This window comes from Cheilinus undulatus, linkage group 14 (assembly GCF_018320785.1).
Source record: "Cheilinus undulatus linkage group 14, ASM1832078v1, whole genome shotgun sequence".
Lineage (NCBI taxonomy): Eukaryota > Metazoa > Chordata > Actinopteri > Labriformes > Labridae > Cheilinus > Cheilinus undulatus.
Window position 1 is genome coordinate 22891840 of NC_054878.1, and position 15856 is coordinate 22907695.

General features: G+C 39.5%; 1 protein-coding gene across 2 annotated transcripts in view; it reads left to right on the forward strand.

The window, feature by feature from the left end:
• Positions 1-15856, forward strand: part of nkain2 (sodium/potassium transporting ATPase interacting 2) — a 141462-nt gene that overhangs the window by 66085 nt on the left and 59521 nt on the right. For both annotated transcript variants that reach the window (XM_041804668.1, XM_041804669.1), the window contains exons 2-3: positions 6447-6584; positions 9118-9198. In XM_041804668.1, coding sequence (XP_041660602.1) covers positions 6447-6584; positions 9118-9198 — 219 coding nt within the window. The remainder of the gene's footprint in view (positions 1-6446; positions 6585-9117; positions 9199-15856) is intronic.

Here is a 15856-nt window from a genome sequence, read left to right on the forward strand (position 1 = left end):
AACTACATGGTCTTTTTATGGGAAAGGGCAAAACACGAAAATGATAAAATGCGAATGCAGGCTTTCAGCCAACTACTGCAACTCATGCTAACATGAGCAAAAGCATCAGTCCATGCTAACAGGGCAGAAGGTGGAACAAACATTGTTTTTCCCTGAGGGATTCTGAGCTGGCATGACATGGATTGACAGGAGACTGCATATCAAATTGCTTACTGTGTTTTGTGAGGCCTTTACCTACACTCAGAGATACACTTTACTGTACACGCACACATGGATGGATCAAATACCTATTCATAGTGGAGTTACAAGTGTTTATTGGGCTCCAAAGGTGGTTATGGAGGGCTACTGCAGAGCCACAACAGCTTTATATGAGAACAAACACTTCAGTCATAACTTCACCTCCAAATAATCATCTCTGCAGAATCCACACATATTAAAACTAATGTGCTGTGTCCACAAGAGGATGAACAGGACGCTTTGATAAACAAGCTGAGCGTGATCATGCTCCTGCCCTTGTGCTTTAACCAGCAGCAGCAGAACTGAAATGAACATCTCAGTCAGCAGCATCAAAGACGATCGCAGCACCTCCCAGAGGACTCGGCTAGCCAGCTTGAAGCTCCACCTGTGCAGCGCCGATGCTTTCATCAGCCGTACATATCACAGACCTGCCATACCTGCTAACATAGCTGCTGCTAGCTGCTCTGGCTGTCTGCAGCTCCCCATCTCATTCCCCCTAGAGTCAGAGCTGCTGAAAGGCTAGGCGACTTCACACCTTATATGAAGCCTCTGTCATTTGACACATGCAAAGGATGCTGGGATTAAAGCAGCGGGGGCTGTGTGTGCACGCTTTGTCTGTCAGTGACTTTATAAAGAGTGATGCACTGAGGCAGCTCAAGTTCATTGTTGTGCAGCTGAGCCATGTAATGAGAATTTTACATCCAGACTGAACAGATGCTCCTAAATTTGTCCTTTATGGGCTTCCATATTAACCCAGGTTGAAGCAAATCTTTTTTTGCTGACTGCGTATTAAGGATGTGTTCTAATAACCAAGGGAAATCAATATTTGTTGCCTTTAGAGTAAAAATAGATCTTTATCCCTCCTATCAGATTCTTTCTCTGCTGCTTGTGTGTTTTTGGAGAGTCTGTGTGTCCCAGCTGGAGTGAAGACTGTTTATATTATTGATAATGAAAGAGAGGCCCCAAGGGGCCTCCGTAATGGGCTGGGAGGCCTCTGACTTCTTACAATGGCCTCTATGTGCGTGTGTGCCTGTTTGTAATAGAGGCACAATCACAGCACTATATAATTGTCAATGAGAGGGCGACTTTTACACGATCAAATGAAGCCGATACACAAAGAAACACAAAGATGGAGCCTGTCCCACACAAAAAGCACAGACAAGGAAACAATGTCTCTAACGCCATTCACACACTCTGCTGCCAGCTGAGCCCTGTGTGTCCAATAACAGCAGGTGCTGTCAAGTGCAAGCACGGCAGAGCTGCCCTGACATGGAAGCACACACACATTAACACACAAATACACAAACAAAGGGACGGGTGCACATGTCTCAGAGCAGCATTCACACAGCCATCCTCTTTGTGTAACTCTCACGCTCGATAAAAACTCTGATGGTTTGAAATCTTGTCTGAAAAATGCTGTTCGAGCAAGGTTATATAGACGTTTGTAGGGAAGTGTGTGTTGATGTTTGCAGTAGTGCGTGCGTCTGTACCTGCTATTTGGCTGTGAAGGCTGTCGTGTTGCCATATGGTCTCACATTAGGGCCCTGTAAGCTCAGCCATCCAGATAGGTTGTGTATCTGTGTTTGCGTGGAGAGAAAGAGAGAGATCAACACAAAATAAAGTCCTGTTTTTGATATGTAAAGCCTGCCACACACTAAAAGATTTTTAAAATTGTAACTGATTTTTTTCTATGTGAGAGACCCCACCAATGTTAGGAGTGTTCAAACAATCTTTTCCACAATGCATTGATTCCTTTTTTTTATACTTATTTTCGTGGCTTTTTTGCCTTTATTAGAGAGAGATAGGACAGTGGATGGAGACAGAAAAAGAGAAGAGCGAGTGGGGAATGACATGCAGTGAAAGAGCCACAGGCCATACTTAAACCTGGGCTACCCATGTACCAGGGGTATGACCTAAATGCGAGGCCAGGGGTGTCAAACACAAGGGCCAAATCCAGCCTGTGGTACAGTTATACCCGGCCTGCAAGATCATATCACAACTAACCCACTGAGGTCTGCAGATTCCTCCAGTATGAAAATGAAAACTTTACCTCAGTGGTTTTAAATATCCCTAAGTCATAAAAATGTGAAAAAGTAAAGAATAAAACAATTTGATAAAAAAAAGTTAAGAATGTGAAAAATAAATTGGTGTTTTCATTTCATATTTTCAATTTTGCAACTCTTAGTTACTACTTAAACCCATGATTTAGATTTTAGTATATATTAACCCTGAAAACTCATGATTTTGACTTTCTATCTCATGTTTTTTGTTTTAAAAAATTATTTTGACTTTCAATTTCATGTTTTGACCATTTGAATTTAAAAGTATGACTCTTTATCTCAGATTTTGAGCTTTTAAATGTATCTGCGTATTTTTCCCCAGCAGCTGGGCCTACCATAAATACTCAAATGATAACCTGTTTCCCTCCCAAATGTGGCTGCTTTCAGTGCATTTCAATGATATTGTATATTAAATGGTGCAGCTTTTTCTGTCTTTGTGGTAGCACGTGTTACACTTGACGTTACTAAACCAATCAACTCCTATGTTGGGACAAGCTGGCGTTAGAACATGGAAGTACTCAAAAGATAGCTAAAAGGAACATGGAGATACAGAGCGAGTCAGTGAGATTATCCTATCAAATGATCTTTTAAATCTGCAATGAAGCCTCCCATCACTAGTGGCTGCTGCAGCTTTAGTTAATGGTCACTCCTTCCTGCCAGAGCTTTCCCCGTGGCACTTTGCTGGACATGAACATGAGAAGCTCATTATCAAGTGTGACACAGAAACAGCGTGGAATGGCAGTGTTTTGACAAGAAAATGGAAATAAAGTTGTGTGTAGGCTTTTGAGAGTTATACTCGTGTATAAGGGTCTTTGTCCATAGCCGGATTTTTTAGTCCTGGCAGGGCTTTCTGTATTTTTAAGTCAAAATCAGTGCAGTCCAGCATTCTGAGCGCTCAGCACTCTGGAATAAAAACAGCACCCTCTGTGTCAGCTATTTTTGTCGCTGCACTTAAAGCGCTCTCATTTGAAAAGCAATCAGCTTTTTGAATAGTGCCGTGCTCATCAGAGTCACTTTTCTCTCACTTGCCAATCAAACCGATCCGACTCGTATTGTCTTTTTTAATGGGTAGGTTTCAGATCTGCAGCTGCTGCCCGCATCAGGACAGGATTCCTTTACATTATCTGTCCCTCTTCTGTGTGATTTTTCAGAAATATGAAGCACATTACAAACAACAGATTCTAGCAAAGAAAGCGAAGAAACAGCCCTGTGATGACTACGACTGCTTTCTGAGCATTCTCTCCCCTTTGGACAACTCGTTTGAACACAACTTAAATGTGCATTTAGCTGAATAATGAAGTAGCTGAATGAAACATCCCTAGTCTGAGGGTTTACTCACTCTTTCTTTCATTCATTTGCACCCCTCTGCTGTCTGCTTTTTCTCCTGCTTTTTTGTCTTTCTCTGGTTTCTCTCTTTCTTTCTTTCTCTCTTTCTCTCTTTCTTTCTTTCTTTCTTTTCATTTTTCTTTCTTTGTGTGTGATTATATATTTAGCAGTGGCATAGCGTCCGCTATGCTGACTTCATTATGTATCTCAGCATGAAGCTCCAGTGACTGAATGATAATAAACCTACAGCACACATACACGCATAAAGCCTCAGGAGTCCAACAGTAATGCATTGATAGCTGATTACAGCTAACTTAATTAATATGAAAGTGATAATTGTTAATAGAGCTCCGTTGACCCCACAGACCTTTGAATGAATCCATTATTGACTGTTCTTTGAATTTTAATCAGAACAAAAGTTGTACATAGACTGAAAAAAGCTCACACAGGAAATTTGAAAGTATCACTAACATCTTTTTATTGTAGATCTTTAATATTGATCTGTATTTGAGTGCTTTGTTTAAAACAAAGCACTCTTTATTACAGTACTGTTAGTCTACACAGAAGAACAAAGAGTGATTTCCTTTTGTAAAAGAAAATCTACGTGATGATTTATCCGCTAATTAAAAAGAGGAGATGATAACCAGATCTCATTTTGATCAATAGTGAAGTCTTTCAGTTATTAAATGGCATTATAGTAGGATTGTAATCAAAGCTGATGTCATTATGAATAATTAGCCTTTTCTTTTCTTGATTATATGATAAATTGTTGTTTTTTGTTCTTTTAAAAAAAATTTCAAAAATAGCAAAATCAGTTATATTTTTCCCTCAGCCCAAATGGATAACTTCAAATTTTCCATTATACAAATATATTCTGATCATAATCAAGTATGACTAGAACCAGGACTAAATCTCCTCATGTGAGAGGTGCAAACATCTACTTTTAGCATTAGCGTTTTTAAGCATGTTGTGTTTTGACATTTCTGAAAATTGTTAATGTAATAAAACAATAACTGATCATTTTAGATTATCATCAAGCATTCATTTCAATGTCGTGTCTTATTGTTGATTGTTTGTAGATTTGTTTTCAATCGAACAGGATTTAAATGGTAAAAATATTCCCTCTGAACGTACCCTCACACCTGCTCTTTGAGTGCTGTATGTGATGATCAAGTTCTAGAAACTAAGGATATCCTATAATCCTAGAGAGAATGCAAAATGTGCCTTGGACAGACAGAAATACAATAACTATAAAAAGTATTCTCTCCCTTAGATGTTTTTTTTTTTATTGATTTTATAAATCAGTCATGGATACTATAATTTAGCTTTTTGACAAAAACCCCTCTTTAATGGCAAAGGGAACACCGTTTTCTACAAAGTAATGTCAATTACATGGAATGTAAAATTAGTGATTGCATAAATACTCAGCCCCCTTTAAAGTGACTAACCTAATTCTACAGAGGTTCAGCCAGTTGGTGTTAGTAATTTCATAGTGATATTTGAACCTGAGAGCAGTGAATGTGTCTCAAGTGATTGGAGTATAAAAACACCTGGAAGGCTTGTAATGGTAGACGGTAAAATCAATCCTGCAAAATATAGGAAAATCCTGGAGGACAATCTTATTCAGTCTGCAAGAGAGCTATGGCTTGGGAGACAATTAATTTTCCAGCAAGACAATGACTTGAAGCATACAGCGCAAGCTACACAGAAATGATTTAAAGAAAACAACGTGAATGTTCTGAAGTGGCAGAATCAAGGCCCAGACCTCAATCCAACAGAGAGTTTATGGCTAAACTTAAAAAGGGCTGCTCACATCCGATCACCATGCAACCTGGCAGAGCTTCACCAGTTTTGCAAAAAAGACTGGAGTAAAATTGCAGTGTCCAGATACACAAGCCTATCCAACCTATCCACACAGACTCAGCGCTGTGATTGCAGCCAAAGGTGCATCTACTAAATACTGACTTGAAGGGGCGGAATATTCATCTATTTTTATCTAATTGACACACTTTGCAGAAATCAGTTTTCCCTTTTACATTTAAGATTTTTTGGGGGGTAATTCTTCTTAAAAAAGCCAAATTATATTGACCATGATTGATTTAAAAAATCAATAAAAGGGTAAAACAAGGGGGTGAATACTTTTTATAGGCACTGTATTAAAGCCACGCAAAAGGGATTTTTCATGTTTTTAAGGGTATGTCTTTTGTATATATATATATTGTAACTATAGCATTGAAAATTGCAAGCCTGGTGCTCATTACATCAGCAGATCTTCGTGTGTGTCATGGGTTGTTATGGACTCCGTTATCTGACGATCATCCTCATTCTTTATTTAATTTCATAAGAAAATACCAACAATATCAAATGTAGAGGCTGAATTAGAAAAGGATTGGTTGCATGGCTATATACAGCTAAATTTAGTGACTGAAGTAGCTACAGAAGGTAATAAATTGGTTGAATAAACATTTGTACTCCTATTAATAATCATAATGGTCAGTGGACTGGTGCACCATGGCTGCTACATAATGTTCGATTATGTTTTTGTAGTACTCAGTGTTGGTTTTCTGTGTGGCACTTCCACATTTTTAGGGTTACCACTGAAAGTCATTTTAAGGTGAACATTTAAGAGGCACTAACAACTTAAGAAGCAACTTTTTGGGGGGCAATTTAGATCCACTTAGAGACGGCAAAAGATGTGTTTTAATGATGGTGCAGGGACAGTGAAAAACTATGTTAGCCTTAAGCCCAGATGACCCCTGACTTGCTGTTCAATATTATTATTATTATTTACTTTAATCCTCTCTTTACTTCTTCTTCTTTCAGGTCAGTGTGTTGGAGCGTCAAGTGATTGATTTTCTGGGCTACCAGTGGGCTCCCATCCTCACCAACTTCCTCCACATCATCGTGGTCATCCTCGGCCTGTTTGGCACCATTCAGTTCAGGCCCAGATATGTCACAGGGGTGGGTATCTCTCACACACACTTGTTTGAAACAGCTCTTCTGAATGCCCTTATCTGCTCATTAGCTTATTCTCAGCTCTACAGGGCAGAAAATAATGGAGGGAGTAATTTTTCATGGATTGTACGGGCAATGATAAGGGTGTCTTTTTGTCTCTGTGGTTTTGATGACACTATTGTGTATGAAAATTGAGCATACTAAGTAAGGGCGTAAGATATGCAACTTTTGGAGTTGAACTTCAGTCTCTCAGAGCATAACGTCTGCCACGGCGTCCCACCCCCCATCAGTGTTCTGCTCAGTCATAATACACCCCTTCCTCCCACCACTTAGCCCCACCCCTACATTTTCCACATTCACATCCAGTAGGGTGTCCCAGGTCTTGTTGCACTGGAGGGGTAGGGTGAACTACTAGGACTACATGGTCCTCTAAACAGAGATTTTCAAGAGCCACACATCAAACCGAGTGATATGGCAAATCTCCCAGAATGCCTTGTAAATAGTCAGGGGGATTGGCTACTCAAGCATTGAAATAAGTTTACATTACCAAGACTAGAGATTTTTCCACATCTGATACAATATCTATCCTTCCCCACTGTCAGGCTTCTACCCAGACCTGAAGTGAAGCTTATACCATTATATCACAGTTTATGGCAGTAATGAGCCACCTCTCCACTGTCAGGCCCTCCTACAGGAGACAGCAATGGCTGCAGCCTGGAGACCTCTTGTGTCATACTCTCTCTTCTCATACCCTTTTACCTCTGCCATACCTCTTGGAGCATTGCCTGTGCATTTACAACTAAACCCTAATCCTAACCCTTACCCAAAGGTAACTCATAACTGAAATCAGGCACACAACAAGGTTTTGGCCATTTATTGACATGAACTGTGTAACTGTGTAAGTCTCACAAGGGGTCTGACAGTTGAGAAGGGTCTGACAGTCCTCATTTCAATGGGCTTTTCATTTTAAACAACTTTTTTTTTATTGTAAATCTAGTTGCAAACTGATGATGCTATCTAGCTAACCTTGCTAATTTCTCAAGTTGTGCCTGAAAGTTCCATATTTTCTACAATTTGCCACTGAGAACAACAAAAGGATGATATTCTCCACATGAATTTTCACTAATGTAGACACTCTAACTCTTATATAGATGTGTCTGTTCAGGTAAAGGCCGTTGATGACCACTGATGATGTATCAGGGTGCAGAAGGGTTTTTCCATTTCTATGGGGAAGCTTTCTTCCCTAACTCTTGTAAATCTGTCCTAATGGGGCAAGGTAAAATGGGCTATAGGGGTAAAAATTAAAAGCGGGACTGGGCCCAGGTAAGGCCATTACTAAAATTGATCATCTTTCAGGTTGACAGCCTAAAACGGATTCATTTCTTATTTCTTTGTAGGATTTCAGACCAGACAAAGTATTTCTTCAGTTTCAGAAGTCTGTTATAATTCTTTGAATTGTACTCCTGCAGCAAAACCTAACCCTTGGGCCTCTAAGTGCAGCATCCCTGAGTGGGCAGAGTCGTCCCAATCAAATCATGCAGTGGCTGAGCTTACAGATAGGCACGGAGAGGTTCATGTGAAAATAAACACACACACGAGACATATTTGAGCCTCTGAGCTACACACAAACAAGCTGGGGTGCCATCAGTGTGACCACCGAGCTGAGAACAACAAAACCAGAGGGATTCTGACCTCACTCTTTTTTCTTTAGAAAGTCATTACTTCACAACATATTTACTCAGAACATATCTAATATATTTAGCTATATTATGTTGCATATTGTACCTCTATCCTGTGCTTTTTTGTAAAATGTGTTTAAAAACGGATCCACTAAAAGCCTAAAGGATGCACTGAAATTTAGCATAGCTGCCTACTAGTGTTCATTAATTACTGACAGAGATTCTTTCTGATGGGATCCAGATTGAAATAAGAGGTCTAATTAATAATCAATTCTGAATATTGAATCGTTTGAACAGTGGTGGGTGTGGGAGTTAGAAATTTTCACAAACAAACATTATTTTTCTCTTCTCACCTAATAGATTATTTATTTCTCAAAAAACTTTCAGAAGTTGCCACAGCTGCTGCAGGCTAAAGAACAGCCCTCACACACACTGTTTAAACCCCGTCCACCCATCTGAAAGACCTTCATAAGTGGGCACGCACACACAAAGAAAATTAAGTGAGAAAATTCAGATAATGAAAGTTTGATCTAAGCTCATGCATTCCTCTCTACAAGCATCATTTATTAATTCTTTCCCTGCTCCTCACACACACTGACATGCACATACACACACAGGCACAGCCCTGCTATCTATTTTCTCTCCCTGTCTTGTTTGATCCAGGTGATTGGTTGCTCTCTCTGCCGTTGTTTTTGTGTCTCTGCATCTGAACAACATCAAAAGTGAAGCCTCCCTCTGCCTTTCCTCTCCATCTGACTTGCTCCAAATGCAACACATGAACATGCCTCTTTAATTTCTCCAACAAAGGCCTGTCAGATCTCGTCTTCCTCTCACTCTCCTCTCCTTGTTTTTCTCTGCAGTACGCGGCCTGGCTGGTCATATGGATGACCTGGAACGTTTTCATCATCTGTTTCTACCTGGAGGTTGGAGATCTGTCTAGGGTAAGGAAACTGAATATTGGATTATTTGTGCTTCTTTGTCAAGTTTTCTTCAGTACTAGTTCAGAGGAAAACTCTCTTGTACTGAACTCTCAGTTTTGCAGCATAATTGTGTGCAGGTTTCTGTAGTTAGCATGAATAACTACACACATTTACATCTTTATTTGAAATGTATGGAGCTATTATTGTTGCACAAGTATTTGCAAATGCGTACAAAAATCTACGCACAAATCCACAAATGTGTGTACAGATCTGCAAATCTGTGTAAAGATTTGCAAATGTGTGCAAAGTTTTGCAAATTTTTACAAAGATCCACAAATGCATGCACTAATCTGCAAATATGTAGACCAGTTTGGAATTGTGGACTTAGTTCATTTTGGTTCAGAATCTGCCTCTCAGTTGGCTGTCATACACACGTGACTTTTGCTTTTGACTTTTTTTTACCTGTGTACAGCTGTACTGACAGATGAACAGAAACATGAAAACATAAAGCCTCTAGTCATTGCTATCACCGGCACAGGGGCATAGAGTTTTTTACATGCTGGCACATAGGTTTATCAAGTGGCTGAGTGGCAGTATCACAGACTATCATTCACCTAGTCCTGGGTTCAAATCTTATACGTATACTTATACTCAGATCCGTAAGCGGATCTGAGTACAAATCGTGCACGGTACAAGTGTTGCAAAAGTCACGTGTGTATGACAGCCAACTGAGAGGCAGATTCTGAACCAAAATGAACTAAGTCCACAATTACAAATTGGTCTACATATTTGCAGATTAGTGCACGCATTTGTGGATCTTTGTACAAATTTGCAAAACTTTGCACATATTTACAATTCTTAACACGGATTTGCAGATCTGTACACACATTTGTGGAGTTGTGCACGCATTTGTGGATTTGTGCGCAGATCTTTGTATCGTTTGCAAATACTTTTGCAACAATAACAGCTCCATAAAACGTGTCAGTAGAAGATAGCTTGCAGTGGTCTACATTGAACTACACAGTAAAAGATGTACACTATACAGGTAGTCAAGTGTGATGATGATGATAACCTGATCCCATCAAAACTGATCAATCTAATCAAAGGTAAGGCCTGTGAATCTGAAGACTGGACCTAATCTTGTGTCACTGACTGTTTCTGCAACAGGCATGGTAGTTTTTTATTCATTGTGATGTCACTTTATGGACTCTTTCAAATTAAACACTATCAAACAAGAAGGAATAATAATGAACTAAATATCAGTGCTGCTGTTGTTTGCTCATAGATATAAGTTGGAAGGCTGAGTGCTGTGTAGTAGTGCTTATGTCAAGTACAACATCTTGACCTCCAGTGTGCTATTACTTTTATACAACAACTACACAAGAAAAAAATCAACAACTGATTATTTTTTTATCTTCACCAACTCATCCCAGTAGTCTCATGGTGCATTCCATTTACCTTGGAAATCAGATGCAGGAGCTGGTAATGGCACCACATCCAAGTTGACAGCATTCAAATTACAACTTCATAACTTGGGGTTGCTAAAGTTCCTTCAAGTTTCTGAGTTGAAATTTCCATTACCACAGACCAGCTCATTTGCACTATGAACACTCAAAGGCCTTTGCACATTTAGTCTGGTTGTTTTTTTTTCCTAACCAAAAGTGCAAGACATTAAAATCCTTTTCAAATGAAATCTAAAATTTGTGTCCAAACACACTAGATATGTTAGGATATGGTTGCTGTAAACATGTGACAACACTGAAATCTATGTGTGACAGAATTTTGGATTTAGACCATTAGACTGTGTTTTTTTTTCTCATCCATCCAAGTCCTTTAGATAGGTGATTAACTGTTCAGGGCAACAGCTGCAGCTACTTTTCTCTCTCTCCTCAGCACTAAAACTTCACTTAATACTGTAGGGAACCTTCAGCCACTGAACAAAAACAAATTGAAGTGAAAGGATGCACTCTGTCTCTCCAAATTGGGACAGTGCTGTGACGCATGAGCTTGTGCAAATAACCCATATGAAGGGCTCTGCTAGGAGTGAAAGGACCCAATGTTTTCTTTTTCAGAGGAGGGAAAGAGCCACAAAATGATCTTCAGTACTTTCTTTTCTTCACATGAGACAGTTTATCTCCTGTTGCAAACTTTCCCAATGAATACAAAAATAAAAAACTGTATCAGTGTGAAAGATATGCTATTAGATTGGTCTACAATAGAGTCTATCTCTGCTGTATTCAGATCATACATTTCATGCATCATCCCAGGTAAACCCCTGTTTGATTCAGGGGAAGGTGGTACTTTACTTGAAGCAGTCTGCTGCCACATTATGCTAACTTAAGACCTTCTGCTAAGAGCAATCCTGACAAACTCATGGACTCTTTCAGTCTCTTCCAGTTTCCTGTATATAAAGATATTGTTAAACTGAACTCTCTGGTCCCACTATCTCTATACCTGATCAGCCCTCTCTGACTCTAAACCATTGCCTTTTTGATATTTTCCCTGTAAGCCTCTGTTTCTACACAGCTAAGAAACCCTACACTGTTGTATTAATCTATGTCCCTGTAGTTCACAAGCAAACCTTCCTGTATGACAAAAGGCTGAAGATTTATGTCGCCGCTTTGACTGTAAGTGCTGAGACGGCTTTCTTCTTGTCTCTTCTTACAGGAAAGGTCAAATAATTTAAAAGTGATTTTAGTTTAAGTTCAGCAGCTGTAATCGCAGGGGGTGAGACCCTGCCTGTCACCAGCTACCTCCACACAGTGAGCCCAATGACAATGTTACACTTGAGAGGAGAAAAGTAAATATTATGCTGCTCAGATACATGTAGATGGGCATTTCTACCTATGTGCCAGCATGTAAAAAACTCTATGCCCCTGTGCCGGTGATAGCAATGACTAGAGGCTTTATGTTTTCATGTCTCTGTTCATCTGTAAGTACAGCTGTACACAAGTAAATCCATCCGGGCAGTTCTTGTAAGCATGATATATCAAGGGAAGAGGGATTTTCTTCAAACGTAACGCAAATGTCTGTTTGAACTAAAAGATAAACTTATTGTATTTTAAAGGTCATAGATCAAAAGTCAGGGTCACTGGGGTTCATGATCAGTCCTTGATGTAAAAATATATCTCAGGGATTTTATTTAAACTTTGCGCAAATGTCAGCTCTGACTCAAGGTTGAAGCAAATGCATTTTGGAGGAACAAGGTCGAGATCACTGGTACCTCAAAGGTTGGGATTTTGGTCAAATTTTGCACAAATTTACTCTTTCCCTTGATTAGACTTTGGGAACCATGGTCATTATTTTATGGATTAGTTTAACCTATTGACACTAAACTATCTCTGTAAACCAAAGTTTCTCAGATAATAAGCACCTAGGTAGATCATTAAAGGGGTAAGACTTCTACCAGCCCTACCTTTAAAACCACCACAAACCTACTTCTTAGCCCACCTTTGTACCTCCACTGTCCATCAGTTGCAGACCTCACAGAGGCATGTAGCCCTCCAGGGTAGTGATACTTTATTTACATTCAACCAAATCACAGTGGCCCTAATTTATAATAATGATAATAATAACTTTATTTATATAGCACTTTTAAAAAAAAGGTTTTACAAAGTGCTTTCACACTCAGAAAAACCAAGCAGCAAGACAACAAAACAAAACAACAACGACAAAAGAACACTCAAGGGGAGAGGACTTAACAAGATCAAAACCCAACTATACATTCAGCCCAAACAACAATATTACTGAGACATTATTAGAAATAAAAATCCATGGAAGTCATAAGAGCTTTGATATGTTTATCAATCCGGTGTAGAAGCCAGTGTTTTTTTGAATATTTAATTATACTTCTGTGATGAATAACATGTATTTAATGAAAAGCACATGGCACCTTTGCTAGTAAACACTGATCTAGAGAGCAGGCATTAGTCGTGGCTGAGTCTGAGTACTTTCAAGCTCACTTAAAGAAGGTTAAACCTTTTAGCAGTACAAATGAGTTGATTTTAAGTACTGATCACCAGCTTGGATTATTAATTAGAGCTAATCAGGGCTTCAATAAACACAAGAAATCAGCTGATGAGAGGGCTGATTATGGCTGATTATTCTCTGTGGTGTGTTGGAAGAAAAAAAGGCCACAATTTGCTTGAAATTATCCGTGTGTTTGAGAGTTGTGCAACACGTCGGCGATCAGTTTAATAAATTGCAAACGGTTGTCGTTATCGCGCTACATGTACATCATGGATCCTAATCCTGGCCCTCTTTTTACAGCTTTTCTATCATTCTAAGTCTTAGTTTGCACCCAAGTTGAATTGCTAAATATTCTTCTGCTAGTTTTCCTGCTCACTGTGTTGCTCAGCCATCGCTCCATATACATATCCCTAGTGTGTCTGCACACTGTGCACCTTGTTAAGTTTAGTTGCCATGCAAACTGTAACCAAAAGTTTTACTGAGAGTCAACAGTGGTATTTAATCCCTGAACCTTCTGCATGGAAACCTGCAGCTGCACTGATCTCATCTTCTAATGATATGTAGACCTCTCACAGTCCTCGAGGCCTTGTCTTAACGGTAACAACAACAGACAGCACAGGAAGGAGAGCGTCTGTTTGGGCTGGTGGGTTTTTTCACACTGAAAAGTGTGAACCTGTGAGCTAGTGTGGTAGTTAGAAATAGCTGGAAAGCTGCATTATTTCAGATAAGGGTTAAATAAATGCATTAGAATAAATTATATCACCTAATGTATCATTTGTTATCTCTTATAAATTTATATTAGCTCCATATTTCTCTTCATTTTATTCAAAGGCAAAAGCCCTGCTGACCCAAATCACCACAGCTTGCATCTAACGAGGGTGAAGCAGACACTTAATCAGGGACACCTTTATCAATTACCCGCTGACCAATCAGAGGGGAGCACACTGGAACCAGATGCTGAACAGCTTGTTTTTAGGACCAGCGCAGTCTGTGCAAGCCACGCTCAAGGGTACATCAACCTTGACCCAGTTACTGAGGCAGAGGGGAGCCGCTTTCCCCCTGTGCCCACGTCCACCAGCTGTTGTCTGAGATATGAATCCATCACCCCCGATTCCAGGGCTTGTTTACTGACCTGAGGGCCGCTGTTACACTGGACCACAATGTAAAACAAGTGTGGCTGTGTGCAATTCAAGCAGAGCAATAAACACTCTTTGAAGTTAATGGAACCAGGTGTATTCTTGTGAAGAGAGGGAAACACAACGGCTCGTCAAAATAAAACAAAATAAAACATATTCGTATAAAATCTTAACTAACAGAAACTTATGTATAATATTTATGATGTTATCATAGCTCTTCTCCAAAAAGAAGTTATATTTTTTGACTTAATAAGTTTTCTGCGGTGTCAGAGTTGTAGATGAATGATTTGTATGCATTTGTGTACAAAAACATCAGACTCCTGCATGCCATTCTTACAAACTTGGATTAGCTGCATGACCCGTTGCACTGATAAGTGCCTCTGGTGTCAGTGTGTCTGTCAGTAATGTAGGCCATTGCTTCTTGTGCTTGATAAAAAAAAAAGGTGTGGGTAATCTCAGGTACATGGGGAATACCAACTTTTTTCTCCATAGAGCATACCCACTTCTAAATCCCCTCTGATGCACAACATTTACTTACATCTTGCATATTTGTCACCTTTTTTTTCAAAGGCATGAACTACCTTACTCTGTCTCTAACTGGCTCACTGTTAGCTTTGTTGGTTGGTTGGGTAAGAATCAAAGGATAAGCCAGTCAGAGGTTCTCTGGGATCTCTACTGATAGAATTGGAGCTAGCAGTAGTGTTTCTATCAGCTTTCTTCCCTCATCATTGTGTCAAATGAAAAGGCCTGTTTTTAGGAGTGCTAAATATTCAAGAGCAGTCTTTAGCACAGGCTGCTTAGCCTTTGCTGGATAGATTGTTAATGGAATGATGGAATCTGTACCTAAAGCCAGCAATAGGGTGACCTTTTTTTCAAATCACCAATTAGAGATGCTTTTATTTATCAGTTCACCTTTTAAAACCACGTGAAGTGCCTCAGCAGATGAAAAATTATGTCTCCCAAGATCAACCAAAAGGTAGGTAAAGGTGCCTTTCTGCTGCCAAGCCAATGCAGTTAGCTGTTACTTCACCGAGTAAGTCACAATATTGCTACTTGTACTTACTGTTTGTGTTTAGTTTTAAAATGGCCTTTTACATCAGCACTTCCATACTCCTTTTTCAGCATCACAGCTGGCCTGCCTGACATTATGCAGCAGGTCTTTTCAGTATGAGAGGCTGGGCTAGCTTAGCAACAGCTGCGTACAGAGACTAATTGACACATGTACAGACAAATCAGTATTTAACTTTGATTCATAGTCTGTTAGTGACGTTTTTCTACCAGTTTAAACAGCATTAACCTTGGCAGCAACAGAGACATACAGACATCAGTGTTTCAGTATTCCACTTTATTAGAACCATTATGGGGATGGTTCAACACCAGGGCAAATTTGTTTTTGATAGATATTTGGGACTCTGGACACAGAGTTTGAAAAAAGGGATGGTCCCACTAAAACTTGGAGGTATGTCACCCTTGCCATATAACTTTTTAGTTTGCAAACAGACAGTGAATGAAGCATAAAAAGCTGCATTCAGACCAAAACAAATGCTCTCTTCAGACACGTCTCCTTCATCCTT